The following is a 19,175-nucleotide window of genomic DNA, read 5'->3' as shown; positions in this document are numbered from 1 at the left end:
GCAGATATTGAAAAATCCTTGCATCCCTGGGGTAAATCCCACTTGATCATGGTATATGATCCTTTTAATGTATTGTTGGATTTGAATTGCTAGTATTTTGTTGAGGATTTTTGCGTCTATGTTCATCAGTGTTATTGGCCTGTAATTTCTTTTTTAGTGGTATCTTTGTCTGGTTTTTGTATCAGGATGATGGTGGCCTCATAGAATGAGTTTGGAAGCTTTCCTGCAAGTGAAATTTGGAAGCTTTCTTCATGTTAGCACTAATGTTGGCAGTTTCCCTTCATTTTGTATCTTTCACTTTTGATATCTGAGTCAATAGAATATGTAACTCTTAGTTACCTTTTTCTCTCTGATGGCTTTTATTGTAACAGCAATTGAATGTCCTGCTGTGTTTTTGCTATTATTTGCTTTTAAAAATTATTTTTTGAAAATTTTTATTGAAGTTTTATATAGTTGCAAATAGATTAAAGGTTTAAAAGTTGCTGCAAATCTTGTTTAAAAAAAAAAAAAGCAACAACCAAAACCCATACTCCTTTGTTCCCCTTCCTTGTATCCTGCTCTCCAGGAGTAACTACTTTCACTTCTTTTAAAGGATCGTTCTGATATTTACTCCAATCTCTGAGTAAGCTACCCCTCTGAGTTTAGCTACCCCTTGAATTTTTTAGTTCTGGCCATTATCTGTGGACTTGCTTCAGTGGAAGATAATGGTTTAGTTTCTTTTTACTCCATATACTCTGTTCCTCCTTGAGTGTTTATGTGACCCCCTCGCCCCTTTAACAATCTTCTACTGTCATTTCAGTAGAGTTTCAGGAAAAAGTGGAGCTTAATGCCTGGTATGTATCAGCCCTATTTAACTAGGAGTCCACAATTACCAGTTGTAATGAGAGATAGAGGATGGATGTAAGTTGGAGAAGGTGGGAGGTTGATGCCAGTGGATATGGCGGAGGGAAGGTGTGTGATCCCGTTGCCCACAGTTCTCTCAGTTTAAGATGGTGCTTTTGACAGAGTAGCCCTGTTCCTTCACCTGATGCTTCCCAGTTCTCCTTAGCCTGTGCCTTTTTATGATTCTAACAAGGAGATGAAAGGAGTAAGGGCATTTCTTCTCAGACCAAGCACCGCAAGCTAAGTTGTCAGCAAAACTTGCTGCACTGGAACTCCTCAAACTATAAAAATGAAAAGCTAGGAAACGTTTGACAGAAGAAAAGATGCTTTTGAAGATGATACAAACTTTCCCAGGACATTTCTTTTTTTAATCCATTCATTTTATTGCCTCCCCCACCTCCCCCGACGATTACTTCCATCCTGTACTCCTATGTCTGGCAACCACCAGACTCTCTGTATCTACAAGGGCGGTTATAGGATATCTCGTGGCCTTTTCATTTACAGTTGACCCTTGAACAACGCAGGGGTTAGGGGTGCCGACCTTCTGTGAACTCAAAGGTTTGCCTGTCATTTATAATCGGCCCTCCCTCCATAGCCGTGGTTCCCCGTCCGTGGATTCAGCCACCCACAGATGGCGTAGCACTACGGTATTTACTTTAAAAAAAAACCTGTATGTGAGTGAACCCACACTGTTCAAACCCATGTTGTTCAAGGGTCTACTGTAATTAATTCTGTCCTCTGCTAGATTCAAGAATACTGGAGGAAGAAAAACATGCAGCCTCTGTACTCATGAAGTATATAATCTAGCAGGAAAGGTGCTGCTGCTCTAAATTACCAATGTGATGCGTGTTTTGAAAGAGAAGTGCAGGGGCCACTGGGAGCACATAATAGGGAGACCTAAACTTGGTGGAGGTCAAGGAGGTTTTCCCTGGGAAGTGGTATCAAATCTGAGACTTGAAGGATGAATAGGATTTAGCTTAGCCGAGGGTGAGTTTGCCAAATGAGGGGAGGGAGTATTCTAAGCAGAGGGAAGACCATTTGAAAGGCTCAAGGTGAGGTTCCCTTTAAGGACTGAAAATAAGACCTGGATTGTTGAAGTATACAGGACAAAAGTGACGTTGGAATCAAGGTGAGGCTAGAATATTTTAAGGCAGATGACAAGCTATAAAAGGAGGCACGGGGATGATATAATCATGTTTCTGTTTTATAAAAGACTGTATTACCTCGCGATATCGTGAATTCGTTTGTTTTTTTTTTGTTTGTTTGTTTTTTTGCGGTACGCGGGCCTCTCACTGTTGTGGCCTCTCCCGTTGTGGAGCACAGGCTCTGGACGCGCGGGCTCAGCGGCCATGGCTCACGGGCCTAGCTGCTCTGCGGCATGTGGGATCCTCCCCGACCAGGGCACGAACCCGTGTTCCCCCTGCATCGGCAGGCGGACTCTCAACCACTGTGCCACCAGAGAAGCCCGTGAATTCAGTTTTGATGTTGTTGCGTTTGAAATGCCTGAGAAACATCTAAGAGCATATAGAAGGACGATTTTGGAGCTTTCAGGTGAAGTCTAGGTTAGGCGTAAAAATATGGTGGTCAGTTTATATTGTAGCATTGAAGGGGAGACCTAGAGAGAGTGTAGTGAGAAGACAGGAGAGCTGGAGAATTTGGAAGAGCTAGTACTTAATGGTCAGCTGGAGGAGGATATTCTAGCAAAGAAGACCGAAAAGGAGCAGCCAGAAAGATGGGACCTGTATAGCTGGACAGTATGGCACGACAGTATGACATGCTGGAACGAAAGACGAGCATGTTTCTAGAAGGAGAAAATGGTTAAATTCTGTGAAACAATGCTGAGAGGGAAATAGATAAGGACTGAAAAAAGTATCAAAGGAACTCAAAGTTGCCTATGGGTATTTTTTCCCTGAAATGGGAAGATTTCAGGGGAAGGGATGTGACTTTTATGTGGCAGTGATGGGGAAGAATCACTGTGGTCAGAATGTTAATGACGGTTGTGCGTCTAGTTAAGTAAAGGACTACCAGTTGTAAGCACAGTAGGTTGTCTAAGTCATGTTGATTAAACACCCAAATATTTGTCAGCTTTGAGTCTGGTCATATATTATAACTGCTAGTAATTCCAATGGAAATAATACCTGTAAGTAAAAATTAAGTACCTGCTCCGGGCCGGACAGCATTCTCTGTGTACTTTATCTATATTATTTTGAATATTCTTGCATGGTATTATTCCCATTTTTGATATGAGCAAAATGAATCTTAGATGAGTTTTAACTAATTTATGCAAGGTTTCACAGCTTTCAGTGAAGGAATTGCACCTCAGTTCTGACTCTGAAGCCCATTGCCTTGTAATAGTAATAATTATACCACTTGTCCTTTACTGACTTACTTTAGATGAATGAATATCCCTAAGGGAACACGGCCTTTTCCCCTATTTCTATCTGAAATATCTTACATTAAGTTAATTTTTATTTATTTTTTACTTATTGATTTATTTTTTTTTAGTTCTTAACCATTGAAGGCAATTGGCCAGGATTGTCCTCGTAAAAACTCCTCATAATTTGTGATCCCTGTGAGGTTTTCCCCGGGTATCTTCCTCTTGATGTCGTTTCTTTTTCACTCCTGATGGCACGTAGTATAGAGTAGTTCCTTATTTTGCAAATTGCAGTGCATTACTATGTTGCTGATACCTACTGAAGTTATATTATCAACAAAAATAAGGCATATTTCCTCTTATTTTTATGAATGTGGAAAACAAGGCTTCTTAATTTATATTTGGATCAGAATCACCTGGGGGTGTTTTTTTTACTAAACTAGGCCTGGCTGGCATCACAGGTCATTGTGACTTAGTAGACCTGTGGCAGTTACCCAGCCATGTGCATTTTAAAGCTACCCTGGGTGATTCTGATTTTATTTAATACTTATTTGATTGATTTGTGGCATAGTTTTTTTGATTTATTATCTATTCTGATTTTTTTAATTGTGAAAACTAATAGGAAACTAAATTAAGCATCCCCCAAATTTCCCATTTATCTTGTAAGTGTGCAGATACATATAGGAAAACACACACAAACACACCCACCCACGCATACGTACATACATACTGCCAGTCTAAGCAACTGCTCTCTCCACATCTCTGTCTCTGTCTCCCTCTCTGTCTTTCACAAAATTATAATTTCCCCTAGCATTTCAATCAGTTATTAATTGTTCTTTTTGTGCTTTGCAGAATGGTGATTGAGCCGAGTCTCCCAGATGAAAGTGAGTTCTTGTACGCTGCACAGCCTGAGTTGCTGCGGTACAGGACATCCCAGCTTACAGTGGAGAAGGTTATGGACTGGTATCAGAGCAGAGCGGAGGAAATAGAGCATTATGCTCTGCAGGTGAGGCCGGCAGTGCTGTGTCAGATCCTTAGCATTCAGTGCATGTTTTGGCTGCTGACAGCAGTGCCAGGGATCCTGTATATATTACTAGTTTGCAAGGGATGAAATGAAAATTTTTTATTACTTTCATTCATTTATTCTTTGCTTCAGAAGCGTTTGTGGGTTTTTTTTTTTTTTTTGGATTCCTAAAGAGCAAATACATATAACAATAGCTGTTCAAAACCTTTCTTTAAAATGTAAGCTACAAAATATGTACATACTGGTCCAGATGTTACATACATGCTTAATAGGCTTAATACCACTTTAAGTCGAAAGATTGTATCAACATAGAAATGCTTGATTAGTCCCCTGTTACATTGCATGAATGCAGTGGATTGTTATTTTGCTTTCCAGGAACCCTGTTTGAGGGTCTGTTTCTAACACTTTCCTGAAGTCCAAGCCTAATTTCCCTCAGTTCCCATGTGCCTTTACTGAGATGTGTAACAGCTTCATCAGAGGGGGGTGTAGAAGAGAGAGATGAGGGTTGTATTGTAGCTTAGGAGATCTAAATAGGAATCTGGACTCCTCTGCTAATAGACCTGGCGACTCTGGACCTGCTACCTACCTTTTCTGTACTTTGGTTTTTTCAGGGGGTGAGTTCTTACACTGGAGTCAGTGATAAAAAATAAAATATACAGGAGAGAACATTAAAAATTCTTCCAATTGAGTTCTCTGCAAATGTAAGCAAAAGTTGTCTTCATCCTAGAGAACAGAAGTTGGCAATTCGGAGCAAAGAATGGCAGGATGGCCTTTGAAATCTCATTCAGGTCTATGGCTATACCACCCTGAACACGCCCTATCTTGTCTGAAATCTCATTCAGGGTCCGGCCAGTGGGTGTCTTTTTCATTCTACTTGCAGTTTTGGCTTTGGGCTTCCTGTCCTACAATCAGTTTTTCATTTGTCAGGAAGGGTGATTTCAGAAAGTCTGATGAACAGCTGTATTGCAGGAAGGAATAAACCCCCTTGTTTAAATTTCTGCCTAGTGTATCTGGCACAGCCCTGTGTCTGCATTTGATAGCCTTCTTGAATTTCTGCTTAATCTAATTTCTATTTTTAGTATTCGTAGAATTGACAAATTATTTGCTGGAGCTGATGGGAATATTATAGATCAAACTTTTCAGAGGATGGCCAAGAATATTTATAATTGACTTTTCAGGTTTTTGAAGATGGCTAAGGATATTTGAAAATGTTTAGAATTCTCAGATACCAGAATGAAAAGAATCTCTGGAGGGGATCCAGTCTAATTCTCTATGTTATAGATAGACAAACTAAGGTCCACAGAAAAGAAAGTGAACAGCTTGCTCAGGGACACATAGTAGCAGAGCCAGACAAAATACAGGTCTCTGCATAGTATTTCTTATAGAGTCCATATAAAAATGGACAATTACACAAATCTTAATGACTGAAAGCCAGATAAATTAATCCAAAAGAGTGGATCTCAATTCTCAGACCCATTGTATTTTTTCTGTAGCAAATATTTTGTAATACTTCCTTGTTATCCTGATGTGAAAATCATGGGCATACTGTATTTACAGAAATAATTTCCAAAAAATTAATATAATGACTTAACTGTGGTATAGGGGATAAATAAAATATGTAAACGCGTGGTCATGAGTACACTAAAAAAGTGACTAAAGTCGGTGAGAAATCACTTTGAACAAGATAGCTGACATTGCAGACAGATTGAGGTGTATTGAATTAAACACTACAAATTGCTGTCTGGGATGTGAACAACTCATGGTAAATATTTTTTTCAGGGTATTTGAAGGTAGGCAGGGATTAGGACAAGGTGGTTGTGTGGGACTGCCTTGCACACTGTGGAATGTCTGTCATCCCTGGCTTCCACCCTTGAATGTTAGTAAGTTCCACTAATACTTGGGAAAGACAGAAATGCTTCCTCAGATTTTCGGAGCACCTCCTGGTGGACAGTTCTGCTCCCATTGAGAACTGTAGTCTGAGACCAGTGTCACACATCTGGAAATGACCAGTTCATATTGGTCACGTTAAGCAAAGGCATTATTTATTACTTCGCTGATTCAGGAGAAACTCACCTGTAAATAATTGATGAAGAAAGCTCTTAAGTGAGTCAGAGAGGTACATTTTTGGTAGTTTGTACAGGCACATGTAGGTTGTATACTGTGTAGCAGACATCTCTTAAGATCGATGGCATCATTTGATTTATAGGAGGTTACAAACACATGTAGTTTACTATTGTCTCTGGCTAACAAGAGAAGGGATTCTGTTTGGATCAGTTTTGTCTGAGCACTTTGTGGTTTTTAGCTGAACTTCTAGATATAACACTTGTTATTTCTTGCCTTTTTGATAGTAGCCATTGTAACGAGCATGAGGCGATATCTCATTGTGGTTTTGATTTGCATTTTCCTAATTATTAGTGATATTGGACATCTTTTCATATGCCTGTTGGCCCTTTGTATGTCTTCTTTGGAAAAATGTCTATTCAGCTCCTCTGCCTGTATTTTTTATTTTTTGAATTTTTGAATTTCATTTTTTTTTATACAGCAGGTTCTTACTACTTATCTATTTTATACATATTAGTGTATATATGTCAACCCCAATCTCCCAATTCATCCCACCCCCACCTCCCCCGCCACTTTCCCCCGCTTGGTGTCCATACGTTTGTTCTCTACATCTGTGTCTCTATTTCTGCCCTGCAGACCGGTTCATCTGTACCATTTTTCTAGGTTCCACATATATGCATTAATATATGATATTTGTTTTTCTCTTTCTGACTTACTTCATTCTGTATGACAGTCTCTAGATCCATCCACGTCTCTACAAATGACCTGATTTCATTCCTTTTTATGGCCGAGTAATATTCCATTGTATTTATGTATTACATCTTTATCCATTCATCTGTTGACGGGCATTTAGGTTGCTTCCATGACCTGGCTATTGTAAATATTGCTGCAGTGAACATTGGGGTGCATGTGTCTTTCTGAATTATGTTTTTCTCTGGGTATATGCCCAGTAGTGGGATTGCTGGGTCATATGGTAATTCTATTTTTAGCTTTTTAAGGAACCTCCATACTGTTCTCCATAGTGGCTGTATCAATTTACATTCCCACCAACAGTGCAAGAGGGTTCCTGCATTCTTATTTATTTCACACTTAGCTGATGTACAGTATATGAGAAAACATCATTCTAAGGCCCTGTAATAAAAGAGATGAGGAAGAGAGCATTATGACTTCTGTCCTAAGACCCTGAATTTTATGGGATTGGCAAGCATTCAAGTCATATACTATTAAACATAACTTTTTAAGTTCTATAATAAAGATACAAAGAGAAATGTTGGTAGAAGACTAAGGAAAGGACAGATAATCTGACAAATAACAGGGGAAAGCATTTATGGAGAAGTTTTGAAAAGAGGTGTTGATGATAATGATTATGATAGCAACTAATATTCCATGCGGTGCTCACATCCTGTCGTGCACTGTTATAGGTACTTTACATATGTGATTTCCTTTAATCCTTGTCACCCTAGGAGATTAGTGCTTTCCTATTCCCGTCATATATACTCACACTGAGGCGTGAAAATGTTGAAAAAAGAAAAAGTCATTCAAGGTCACAGACCTAGCATGTAAGGGTGCTAGGATTTGAACCCAGGCAGACTGGATCCAGAGTCCCTGTTCATAAGCTCAACTAGGGGTAGCCAGAGGAATGTGCACTTTTTCTTATGCCAAAGTCATGCAAAGAGTCAGTAAGATTCTTCAGTGCTGAGTCACCTCCAGTTTCCAAAGGCAGTGGAGACGGTGGCAGAACACGTAGGGCACATTGGGAGGAAGCTGCCTCAGGCACTCATGGTTACGTTTTGCCAGTTCCAGGAACTCAAATATGACAGAGAGAAAAGAGAAGAATGATATTTTCAAACTTTGCCTTGTGAGTAGATAAAGAAGACATACAAAGTGTGATTAGATAGGTAGCCTTTTCCTAAAATCTCTTGTCTACTTTTTAACATGGTATATTCAGTATACAATTAGAAATGTACTTCTCTGTCTGTTCAAGACATTTCAGTTTTGGGAGACTCCTTTTAATAAGAGGACATACTCACATGTGTATCACCAAATGATATCACTTGTTAACTTCTTCATAGAAATGAGTTGACCTAAGGCCAGAATGTAGCAAGGGACCATCAGATAGGTTATCTGCAGTTGCAGAAACTCCAAGAGCAAAAAGACAGATTGTAGAAACCTCCCAAAAATTTTCACATGCCCGAAGGAAAGAACATGAGCTTTGAAGACAGAGATACATGCTTAGAATCTAGGATTACCTTTACCACACTAGCTTCAGGTTACTCAAGCGTGAAAGTAAGTGATAAAAAGATAACCTACTGCACAATAGTATTTGAGATCCTCCTGTCCTTATCTGATTCTTAAGAAGGAAAAATAAGTGGGAGCAGTTCAGAAATCACTTTACTCAACGGAACCTGGGTAGTCAGCATAGCACAAAGAAAAAAAACCCGCCTCAATCATAATCAAAAGCGAGGTTTGTCAGTGCTTCCTTTTGTTAGTACAGTTTTACTGTAACACAGCCACACCCATTCATTTAAGTATGGCCTGTGTTGATTTTCTGTTACAGTGGCAGAGTTGAACAAGTGTTGACAGGGCTCATAAGTCTAAAATATTCACTGTCTGGCTCTTTAGAAAACTTTTCATCCCCTGCTCTGAAAAAAATCTAAAATAGCTATGTTGCCTCACACAAAACATTAAGCATTGGAATCAGCAAATGGGAGCCCATAAGCCCCTAGGAATTGTTTTATGACCATAGGACATATGAAAAAAGCAAAATGCATTTCTGAAATTCCTCACTGACAACAACTCTGAAGCTGTATAGGATTTCTAGTTTCTTTTTTTTTTTTTAACATCTTTATTGGAGTATAATTGCTTTACAATGGTGTGTTAGTTTCTGCTTTATAACAAAATGAATCAGCTATTCATATACATATATCCTCATATCTTCTCCCTCTTGCGTTTCCCTCCCACCCTCCCTCCATATCCCACCCCTCTAGGTGGTCACAAAGCACGGAGCTGATCTCCCTGTGCTATGTGGCTGATTCCCACTAGCTATCTGTTTTACATTTGGTAGTGTATATATGTCCATGCCACTCTCTCACTTCGTCCCAGCTTACCCTTCCCCCTCCCCATGTCCTCAAGTCCATTCTCTACGTCTGTGTCTTCATTCCTGTCCTGTCCCTAGGTTCTTCAGAACCATTTTTTGTTTTCGTTTTTGTTTTAGATTTCATATATATGTGTTAGCATATGGTATTTGTTTTTCTCTTTCTGACTTACTTTACTCTGTATGACAGACTCTAGGTCCATCAGCCTCACTACAAATAACTCAATTTCGTTTCTTTTTATGGCTGAGTAATATCCCATTGTATATATGTGCCACATCTTCTTTATCCATTTGTCTGTCGATGGACACTTAGGTCGCTTCCATGTCCTGGCTATTGTAAATAGAGCTGCAGTGAACATTGTGGTACATGACTCTTTTTGAATTATGGTTTTCTCAGGGTATATGCCCAGTAGTGGGATTGCTGGGTCGTATGGTAGTTCTATTTTTAGTTTTTTAAGGAACCTCCATACTGTTCTCCATAGTGGCTGTATCAATTTACATTCCCACCAACAGTGCAGGAGGGTTCCCTTTTCTGCACACCCTCTCCAGCATTTGTTGTTTGTAGATTTTTTCATGATGGCCATTCTGACTGGTGTGAGGTGATACCTCACTGTAGTTTTGATTTGCATTTCTCTAGTGATTAGTGACGTTGAGCATCCTTTCATGTGTTTCTTGGCCATCTGTATATCTTCTTTGGAGAAATGTCTGTTTAGGTCTTCTGCCCATTTCGGGATTGGGTTGTTTGTTTTTTTGATATGGAGCTGCATGAGCTGCTTGTAAATTTTGGAGATTAATCCTTTGTAAGTTGCTTCATTTGCAAATATTTTCTCCCATTCTGAGGGTTATCTTTTTGTCTTGTTTATGGTTTCCTTTGCTGTGCAAAAGCTTTTAAGTTTCATTAGGTCCCATTTGTTTATTTTTGGTTTTATTTCCATTTCTCTAGGAGGTGGGTCAAAAAGGATCTTGCTGTGATTTATGTCATAGAGCGTTTGCCTATGTTTTCCTCTAAGAATTTTATAGTGTCTGGGCTTACATTTCGGTCTTTAATCCATTTTGAGTTTATTTTTGTGTATGGTGTTGGGGAGTGTTCTAATTTCTTTCTTTCACATGTAGCTGTCCAGTTTTCCCAGCACCACTTACTGAAGAGGCTGTCTTTTCTCCATTGTATATTCTTGCCTCCTTTATCAAAAATAAGGTGACCATATGTGCGTGGATCTATCTCTGGACTTTCTATTCTGTTCCACTGATCTATAATTCTGTTTTTGTGCCAGTACCATACTGTCTTGATTACTGTAGCTTTGTAGTATAGTCTGAAGTCCGGGAGCCTGCTTCCTCCAGCTCTGTTTTTCTTTCTCAAGATTGCTTTGGCTATTTGGGGTGTTTTGTGTTTCTCTGCCTATATTTTAATTGGGTATTTGTTTTTTGTGTTGTTGATCTGTTTGAGTTCTTTATATATTTTGGAAATTAACCCTTTATCAGATACATGATTTTCAAATATCCTCTTCCATTTGGTAGGTTGTATTTTCATTTTGTCGATGGTTCCCTTTGTTGCGCAGAGGTTTGTTAGTTTGATATAGTCCCACTTGTTTATTTTTGCTTTTGTTTCCCTTGCCTGAGGAGACAGATCCAGAAAGATATTGCTAGAATGATGTCAAAGAGTGTACTGCCTATGTTTTCTTCTAGGAGTCTTAGAGTTTCAGGTCTTACTCAAGTCTTTAATCCGTTTGGAATTGATTTTTGTGTATGATGTGAAATAGTGGTCTAGTTTCATTCTTTTGCATGTAGCTGTCCAGTTTTTCCAACACCATTTATTGGAGAGACTGTCCTGTCTCCATTGTGTGTTCTTTGCTCCTTTGCCAGAAATTAGTTGTCCATATATATGTGGGTTTATTTTTAGACTTTTAATTCTGCTTTATTGATCTATGTGTTTCGTTTTCTGCCAATACCAGTTTTAGTGTTTAATGACTGAAATTTGGGTTACAAAATATTTATTCAGGTTTTTAAAAAATAGCACTAACAAAAAGAAAAAGGCCTATACTGGAATGTAAAATAAATTATCATTTTTTACATTTCTTTCTTTCTTTATTTATTTTATTAATACTTTATTTTTTAGAGGAGCTTTAGGTTTATAGAAAAATTGAGTAGAAAGTACAGAGTTCCCATATATTCCCCTCACTTTCTGCCCTACTCACTAGTTATCCCTATTATTAACATCTTGCATTTGAGTGGTATGTTAGTTACAATTGATGAATCAAGATGTCTTTCAGTGGGCAAATGGATTAATAAACAGTGGTACATCCACACAATGGAATATTACTGAACTCCAGAAAAGAAATGAGCAATCAAACCATGAAAAGGTGCGGAGGAACCTTAAACGCATATTACTAAGTTAACGAAACCAGTCTGAGAAGGCTATATACTGTTTGATTCCCATCATGTGACATTCTGGAAAAAGAAAAATGATGGAAACAGTAAAAAGATCAGTGATTGCCAGGGGTTGGTGGTAGAGAGATGAATAGATGGAACACAGAGAATTTTTAAGGCAGTGAAAATACTCTGTATGATACCATAATGATGGATACCTGTCAGTCTACTTTGGTCCAAACACACAGAAAGTAAACACCAAGAGTGAACTCTAATGTAAACTGTGAGCACTGAGTGATAATGGTGTGTCAGTATAGGTTCACTGATTGTAACAAAGGTGCTACCCTGCTGGGGGATGTTGGTAACGGGGGAGGCTGTGCATGTGTGGGGACCGGGGTGATGTGGGGAATCTCTGTACTTTCTGCTCATTTTTGCTGTCAACCTAAAACTGCTCTAAAAAAGAAAGTCTGTTAAAAACAAAGTTAGCACTTTCTGAAATGTGATTTTTTTAAGTCTAATTATAATTCCTAGACATCTTGATTTCTGTTTTAGTAATCAAGAATAATTATAAAGATTTGCTGTGCACCTGAAACTGTTACAAAATTGTTAATCAGCTGTACCCCAATATAAAATAAGTTAAAAAAATGAATAATTATAAAGAAAGGAAAGTGATCTGGGGATGCTTTATTTAGTTGGCTGTATACTCTTTCATCTCTTTGATTTATTTAAAAACACTTATAATAGGGGTATTGTTCTTTAGCTTCATTTTATGTATTGACATTTCATGTGGCTTATGCTATAATCAAAGTGGTATCTGGCATAGTTTTATCTTTTTCATTTTTACAGGTTAAACTGATGTAGTGCTACTTCTTCCTTAGCGCCTATAAATGGCTTTTGGAAATCTTGTTCGTTGGTTTAGGAAAATGTGTACATATAGTGGTGAAATTTATCTATTGGGGGCTTGGGGTATATGGTATAATTCTGTAAGTTGTTAACAGAACCTACTTTAAGGTGTCAGTAATTTGATTTTCAAACATTTTTATTTCAGTGGTTATTTTGGAAAGCAACAACGTCAAAGTTGATATTAGAAACACAGATCTGGATCGCAAAATTGGTTGAGTGTGTTACAAATTGCTAATGTACTATGTGTTCAGACTATTGCACAAAGTTGTGCTTTACATATCGAGTTTCTTCATACTTTCTGAGATTTTCTGAGTTTTTAAGAACTTGGTATACAAGTAGATGTGGCTTTTCCGACATTAATTGTCCTTTTGTTGAGGTATTGCCGGATCCCTTCCCTTTTGCCTCATGCCTTATCTACCTGTAGTTTCCTCCCTTATTTTTATTTGCGCCACTCTTTTCAACTGAACATGCAGTTCTTCCTTTTTCACCTCTTCACCTGTTAATCTCTGAGCCCTGGAAGGGCTTTGGGTGGATCTGTGATATCGCTTGGCATTTTTTCTTTGTGCTGCGTGACTGTTTCCTCTCCCCGTTTCCTCCTTTCCTCGCACCAACGCTTCCTTCATCATTCTCAGCAGTGATTTTGCTTTGTATTTCATGGTGAAAGTTGAGAAATCACTTCCATTTGCCCTACTCTTTCCAGTTTTCCCACAGGAAGAGGTCTCTCTTGCATTCTCCTGAACTTCTTTCTTTACCCGTACCCTGGATTCCACACCGCCCCCTGCTCAGGATTGTTCTAGCAGTCATTTTTTCTCTCTCTCCTGTATCTTTAACCTCTGGTCTATTACCCCCTGCCTTTTTTTGGACGTAAAAAGTTCAAATCACTCCTATTTCATATATATATATATATATATATATACACACACACACACACACGTATATATATATATATATATATATATATACATGAAATAGGAGTGTATATATATATATACACATGTATATATATATATACATGTATATACTCAGAGACGTATATATATATATATATAAATTAGAGCCATTTTCTCCCTAGCTTCCGTTTTATCTGTCTTCTTTCCATCACAGCTCAGCTCAGAGGTAGCAACTCTGCCCTTTGCAATCACTTCCTCAGTGTTTGTTTACTCCTCGTTTCCCTGGTGTCTGGCTACTCCTATCGCTCCACGGAAACTCCATCAGTAAGGCTCCCTGCTTGCCTTTTAATGTCAGATCGCCTTCATTTGGTGTTTAACAACATTGTCCTTTGACACTACTGCTTCCTTTTCCCTGCAATCTCTTCTCCTTAGGCTTCTGTGATGTCATTTCGCTTTCTTCATTGTCTTTGTCTTAGTTGTTCATGTTCCTCTCCGCAGTGTGGCTCAGAGTCTTTGGCTTGTCCCTTAAATATTGCTGTCCCCCCAGGGGGCTATTCTTGTCACTAGGAGAGAGTCTTCTGGTATTAGTAATTGCAGTTCTCCTAACTAGTCTGCTTACTTTCAGCCCAGTCCATTTCCAGTCCATTCATATTTCATTTGTCATTCATTCAATAAATACTGAGTATTCTTTCCAAAGTGTAAGTCTATTATGACATGCCTCAGCCGAAAATCCTTTAAATTTGCATTTTGGGGTAAACTGCAAATTCCTTAGCTCAGCAAACAATGTTCTTTTTTATCTGGCCCTTCTCTGCTACTCTAGCCTTGTTTTTCATCACTTCACTTCATACCTTCTTTTCAGTTTATGGAACTAATCGTACTTCCTAACATTCATGCATCTCTGCCTTCCATGCTGTTCTCCTCCGCTTCTTCTTTCTTTACTTACTAATATCCACTGATGCTTTAAAACCATTTTAAGTGTTCTCCCCTCTGGGAGACTTCGTGACTCTCCGGTTGGGCTCCTTTCCCTCTTCTTTGAGATCCCAGGCACCCTCACTCCACTTCAATCATTAATTTACCAGATTGTGTTTCCCTACAAGATGGAGACATCTTTGAAGGAAGAGACCTCATCTTATTCAGTTTTGTATTCCTGACACTTAGAATGGTGTTCAGTTCATAGTAGGTTCTCAATAAATAATTGCTTTTCTAGGAGTAAGGGAGCAAGTAAGGAGAAGTATAAGGCGCTGGGGGTTAAGGCCACGTTAGATGATTTTGCTGTCCATCAGAATATGTCCATTTTATAAACCTGATCAAGTGATGGGAGTGAAATTGCTGTGTATTGAGCATCTGCAGAAAGATTATTCTTTGTTTTGTTGTAAGGGAGGTCTAAATAGTTGAATTGGGACAGAGAAGGTTGAATTAATCAGTTAATCGTTCAGCAAGAGTTTATTGAATGTCATCTATAGGGAGGACTTGTGGAAGGAGAGGTACTGTACAGGACTATGGAAGCCAAGCATTCTTTTTGGGCCAGAGTGGTATAGTGAAAATAGGTTAATTTGACATTATCACTACCTAGCTATGTTTTTTTATTTTTATTTTTTCCTGCTTGTTAATGTTCTGAGAATTAAATAGACAAATATATGTAAACAGCTCAGTAAACTGTAATGCTCTACAAATTGAAGATGGTTGTCTTTCTTTTATTTTTATTTTCAGTATTTCTCGGTGATTATTTGATTCTTTTGGGACAGTTTGGTGCTAATATATTTCATAAAGAAGTCTGATGTTTTTGTACTGAATAAAAAAGTATGTAGTAATGCAGTTTTATATAAAATGATTATAAGGATTATTGCTAGATTCTATACTAGAGGCTTTTACTTTAGAATATATGGAAAAGAAAGATATAATACTCAGAGACTTACTGTTGCCTTTCCATTTTAGGTTGACTGTGCATTGTCACTTATTCGACTTGGAATGGAGCGGAATATTCCTGGTTTGCTGGTTCTCTGTGATAATTTGGTTACTCTGGAAGCATTGGTTTATGAAGCAGGGTGTGATTTAACCCTAACCTTGAAAGAACTCCAGCAGATGAAAGACATTGAAAAACTAAGATTACTGATGAATAGTGTAGGTTTTATTTTAAAACTTTCTTTTTAACTATTCTATATGTACTTTGATTAATATGTGTCTCAAAGCCAAAGATGTAGTGTCCTTCAAACCAGAGAACTTAGTCAATAAAGGAAGGTTTCTTGACTTAAAAAAAAAAATCAAGTTTTATGAATAAATTACTGAAGGCATCCAGAACCACTTTGGCTGGTTTTGTACCTTCTTTGCCCTTCATCCATAGTTATCTGTATATGACTTTCTTTCCCCCTTCTAGCGAGGCATATTTAAATTAGCTGTCATTCTCATAATCATGTTTCTAATCCTCACTTTGTTAAAATTCCCAACTACTTGTATATTCAGATGATTGGCTGGGTGGTTGTATGAAGAAAACATCTTGGCTTCAGGGTTTGTATGTGAAGGAGAATTTGCCCGGCCATTCGTAGATTTTTTGGGGGGGGGGGTTACTCGTGGGGGGAGTACAGTCTCCAAAGTTAGGAACCGATTTCTGCTGAGCCCACTTTTCCTCTCTTTCTCATGCCTCTCACCATCTTTTTTTCTCTTATCAATCCCCCTTTTCTCTTTCCCTCTGTCCCCACCTTTCTTTTCTCTTACTAATTTCTTTTCCCTATGATCCACCCAGTGAAAATTGAGTTGTGTTACATGCAAGATGCCTCTTAAGAGATTCAGGTGTATCTCCTGGGATAAAGATGAGAAAGGATTGTATAATTTCAGGGATAATGAGTAAGATTATGTGTGTCATTTGGAGTTTCATGAAGGTGGATGTGAAGGGGTAAAACAAACAGAAGAAGAGGAAAAGGGTGGAAGAGAATCTGGGATTTCTCAAGTGACTCCTTTCTAGAGCTTCTTTATGCGTATCTCTCTCCGTTCTTTTCCCTTTCACATTTTCTGTCGGCCTATCCCACCCCCACTCCCACCCGCTAACTCTTTTTACACATACACATGCATACACTTTTGAGGTAGAACCTCTCTTTGCTCTGGAAGACCTCAGGACTGAGCAGCAGTAGGAGTAATAGTAGCAGCAGCGTGTTTGTCTTACAGAGCTGGGCTTAGGCTGTCATGACCTAGTACCATGTACCATGGTACTAGGGTAGTCATGGTACTAAAGAGATGGATCACAGTGCTCTTGCTGCTGTTGGCTCTACCAGCCCCAGGCAGAAGGTGAGTCTCCTTGTGAGGCGTGAATTGGAGTATGTTTTAGAAAGTGTTGGGCTTTCATTGTTTCACACGAGTCTGATTATCCTTGAGCTTTAACTTGTCTGTTATTATCAGGTATTTAATTTAACGTGTGTTTGTTTTGGTGAATTACATTTTCAGTGTTCTGAGGACAATTATGTGACAAGTGCCTACCAGTGGATGGTTCCCTTTCTTCATCGTTGTGAGAAACAGTCTCCTGGTGTGGCTAATGAGCTATTAAAGGAATATTTAGTAACTTTAGCTAAAGGAGACTTAAAATTTCCCCTGAAGATATTTCAGCATTCCAAGCCTGATGTAAGTAGAAACTTTAACATCTTAAAAAATCTCTGTACTTTTTTTCCTACAGAATTAGGTTCTATTTACAAATTTTTTAATACTAGGCTTTGCAAGTAATTTCTCTTTAAACAGAAGAAGTAGTTATCATTTTATTCTTTAAAAATGTTTTAGCAGTTTAGTCCAAAAATTTTTTGGAAGTTTTTAAGATTATGTTTACCTTGATTGATTTACTCCAAAGTTTGTTGACTCTTTACTACCTTGTGGAAACTGGCAATACCAAAAAGACTAATAATTGAAAGGTATTGAATTCTTACTATAGGTAGGCACTTTACAAGTGTTAACTCATTTACTCCTTGTAACAATCCTATGATGTAGATATTTTGATTATATTACTGTTACAGGAAAAGAAAATCGTGATACAGAGTGGTTAGGCAATTGCCCGGGGTCACAGTAAGGAGTGGAACCTTGGGTTCAAACATAGGTTTTCTAGTTTCCCAGCTGTGTTCTTAACCATTATGCTTTACTGTAACACCAGTAGAAGAAGAAGAAAAGACTTCTACCCTGGAGGACCTTCAAAATATTTGTTAAAATTTTTAGGATCCCATAAGGAGATCTTATAATTATTCTTAATAAGACTGACCTATCTATCTGTCTATCTTCTATCATCTATCTATCTATCTATCCTTTTTATAGAAATCAAATAGTTGTTCAGATTTACTGGTGATAAATCGTTTTGTTAAGTGCAGGTTACTTTTGAAATGTAAATAACCTCTTAATTTAACCATAAATCAAATACACTGTTTCAAGGGATAGTGGCTCCCTTTCCATTGGAGGGGACTCAAGCAGAGTGGCGCAGTCACTCGAGGCACTGACTTTGTAGTGAGAGTTAAAGCATTAGGTTGGGATTCAAGCAGAAGCATTGAAGGCCCCTTCTAATCCTAAATTCTAATTGAAAGTACTCCTTGTACTAGCCTTTGTTAGCAATTTGATGTCCTCTAAGGTATATGGTCATAGACCATTATAATCAAGCTGAAAAGGAAAGCATTGCTTAGTTAATCTCACACATTTTTTGGTTTCTGGAAGGGCTGTCTGTCAGAAATATCTCTGTTCATTGGCTATTTAAAGTTTTCCATCTTCTCATAAGCAGTTTCCACTTAGTATTCTGATTTTAAATTTGGCGTGGTTTACTATGAGCCGAGGGCAGGCTGCTTATGACAGCAGAATGCTATGTGAGAAGCAGGATGGGTTGAATATGAATGTTTTATGAGGAAGAAAGAAGTGACTTTAAATTCTTCGAGTAATCTTGTTTGTGATCCTTCTTCCTTACAGAGTCTTGTAAATCCTTTGTATATAGTCAGCTTTTTGTTGTTTTTACTCGGTAATTTATCATGTGCCTTTTGAATAAAATATATAGCCATTTGCCTTTCTTGACATATGTCAAAATCAAAGCAGAGAATAATGGTGTTGCTGGGCTCTTCCTTTCCAATCCACCCTCTCTATTTCTATCGATGTTATCTTTCCACAGCACAAATTTGATCATGTCATGGTCTACAGAAAATCTCTGGTGGCCTACCATTGCCTGCAGGGTAAATGTTGGCGTGGAAGGTTCTTTGCGGTCTGCTTCTAGTCTACCTCTTCAGCGTCATTCCCCTTCATGAATGCACTGGTTTACCCACACTAACTTTCACCTCTTGACCCTATCAGGTTCTTTCATGCCTTTTTGTGTTCTGTGAGGCTATTTCCTTTGCTTGTGATAATCAGACCCCTTTCCTTCATTTAACAAATACCTGCCTACCCTTCGGGATCCTGCTGTCCAAGACTCCCTCTGCTGTGAAACCTCTGGGGACTTATCTGTGCTAGGGTGGGCCTTGTAGCTGCCTCTAGAATAATGCATATCTCACTGTGCTGTCGTTGCTTGTTCAAGTTTGTCTCTCCCTCTCTTTGTTTTTTGGGTCTGTCCGCTCTGTTTCTGGTGCCTGTACTGCCAGGGAC

The 19,175-nt window shown here is 38.4% G+C and overlaps 1 protein-coding gene across 2 annotated transcripts in view; it reads left to right on the top strand.

The window, feature by feature from the left end:
• The window catches only part of NBAS (NBAS subunit of NRZ tethering complex), a 339,942-nt gene that overhangs the window by 128,596 nt on the left and 192,171 nt on the right, over positions 1-19,175 (top strand). For both annotated transcript variants that reach the window (XM_082852122.1, XM_082852121.1), the window contains 3 exons: positions 4,109-4,262; positions 15,528-15,713; positions 17,028-17,201. In XM_082852122.1, coding sequence (XP_082708248.1) covers positions 4,109-4,262; positions 15,528-15,713; positions 17,028-17,201 — 514 coding nt within the window. The remainder of the gene's footprint in view (positions 1-4,108; positions 4,263-15,527; positions 15,714-17,027; positions 17,202-19,175) is intronic.

Source organism: Leucopleurus acutus, assembly GCF_964270905.1.
Source record: "Leucopleurus acutus genome assembly, chromosome: 12".
Lineage (NCBI taxonomy): Eukaryota > Metazoa > Chordata > Mammalia > Artiodactyla > Delphinidae > Leucopleurus > Leucopleurus acutus.
The sequence above is the reverse complement of the archived record's forward strand: the minus strand, read 5'-3'. Positions and strand labels throughout refer to the sequence as shown.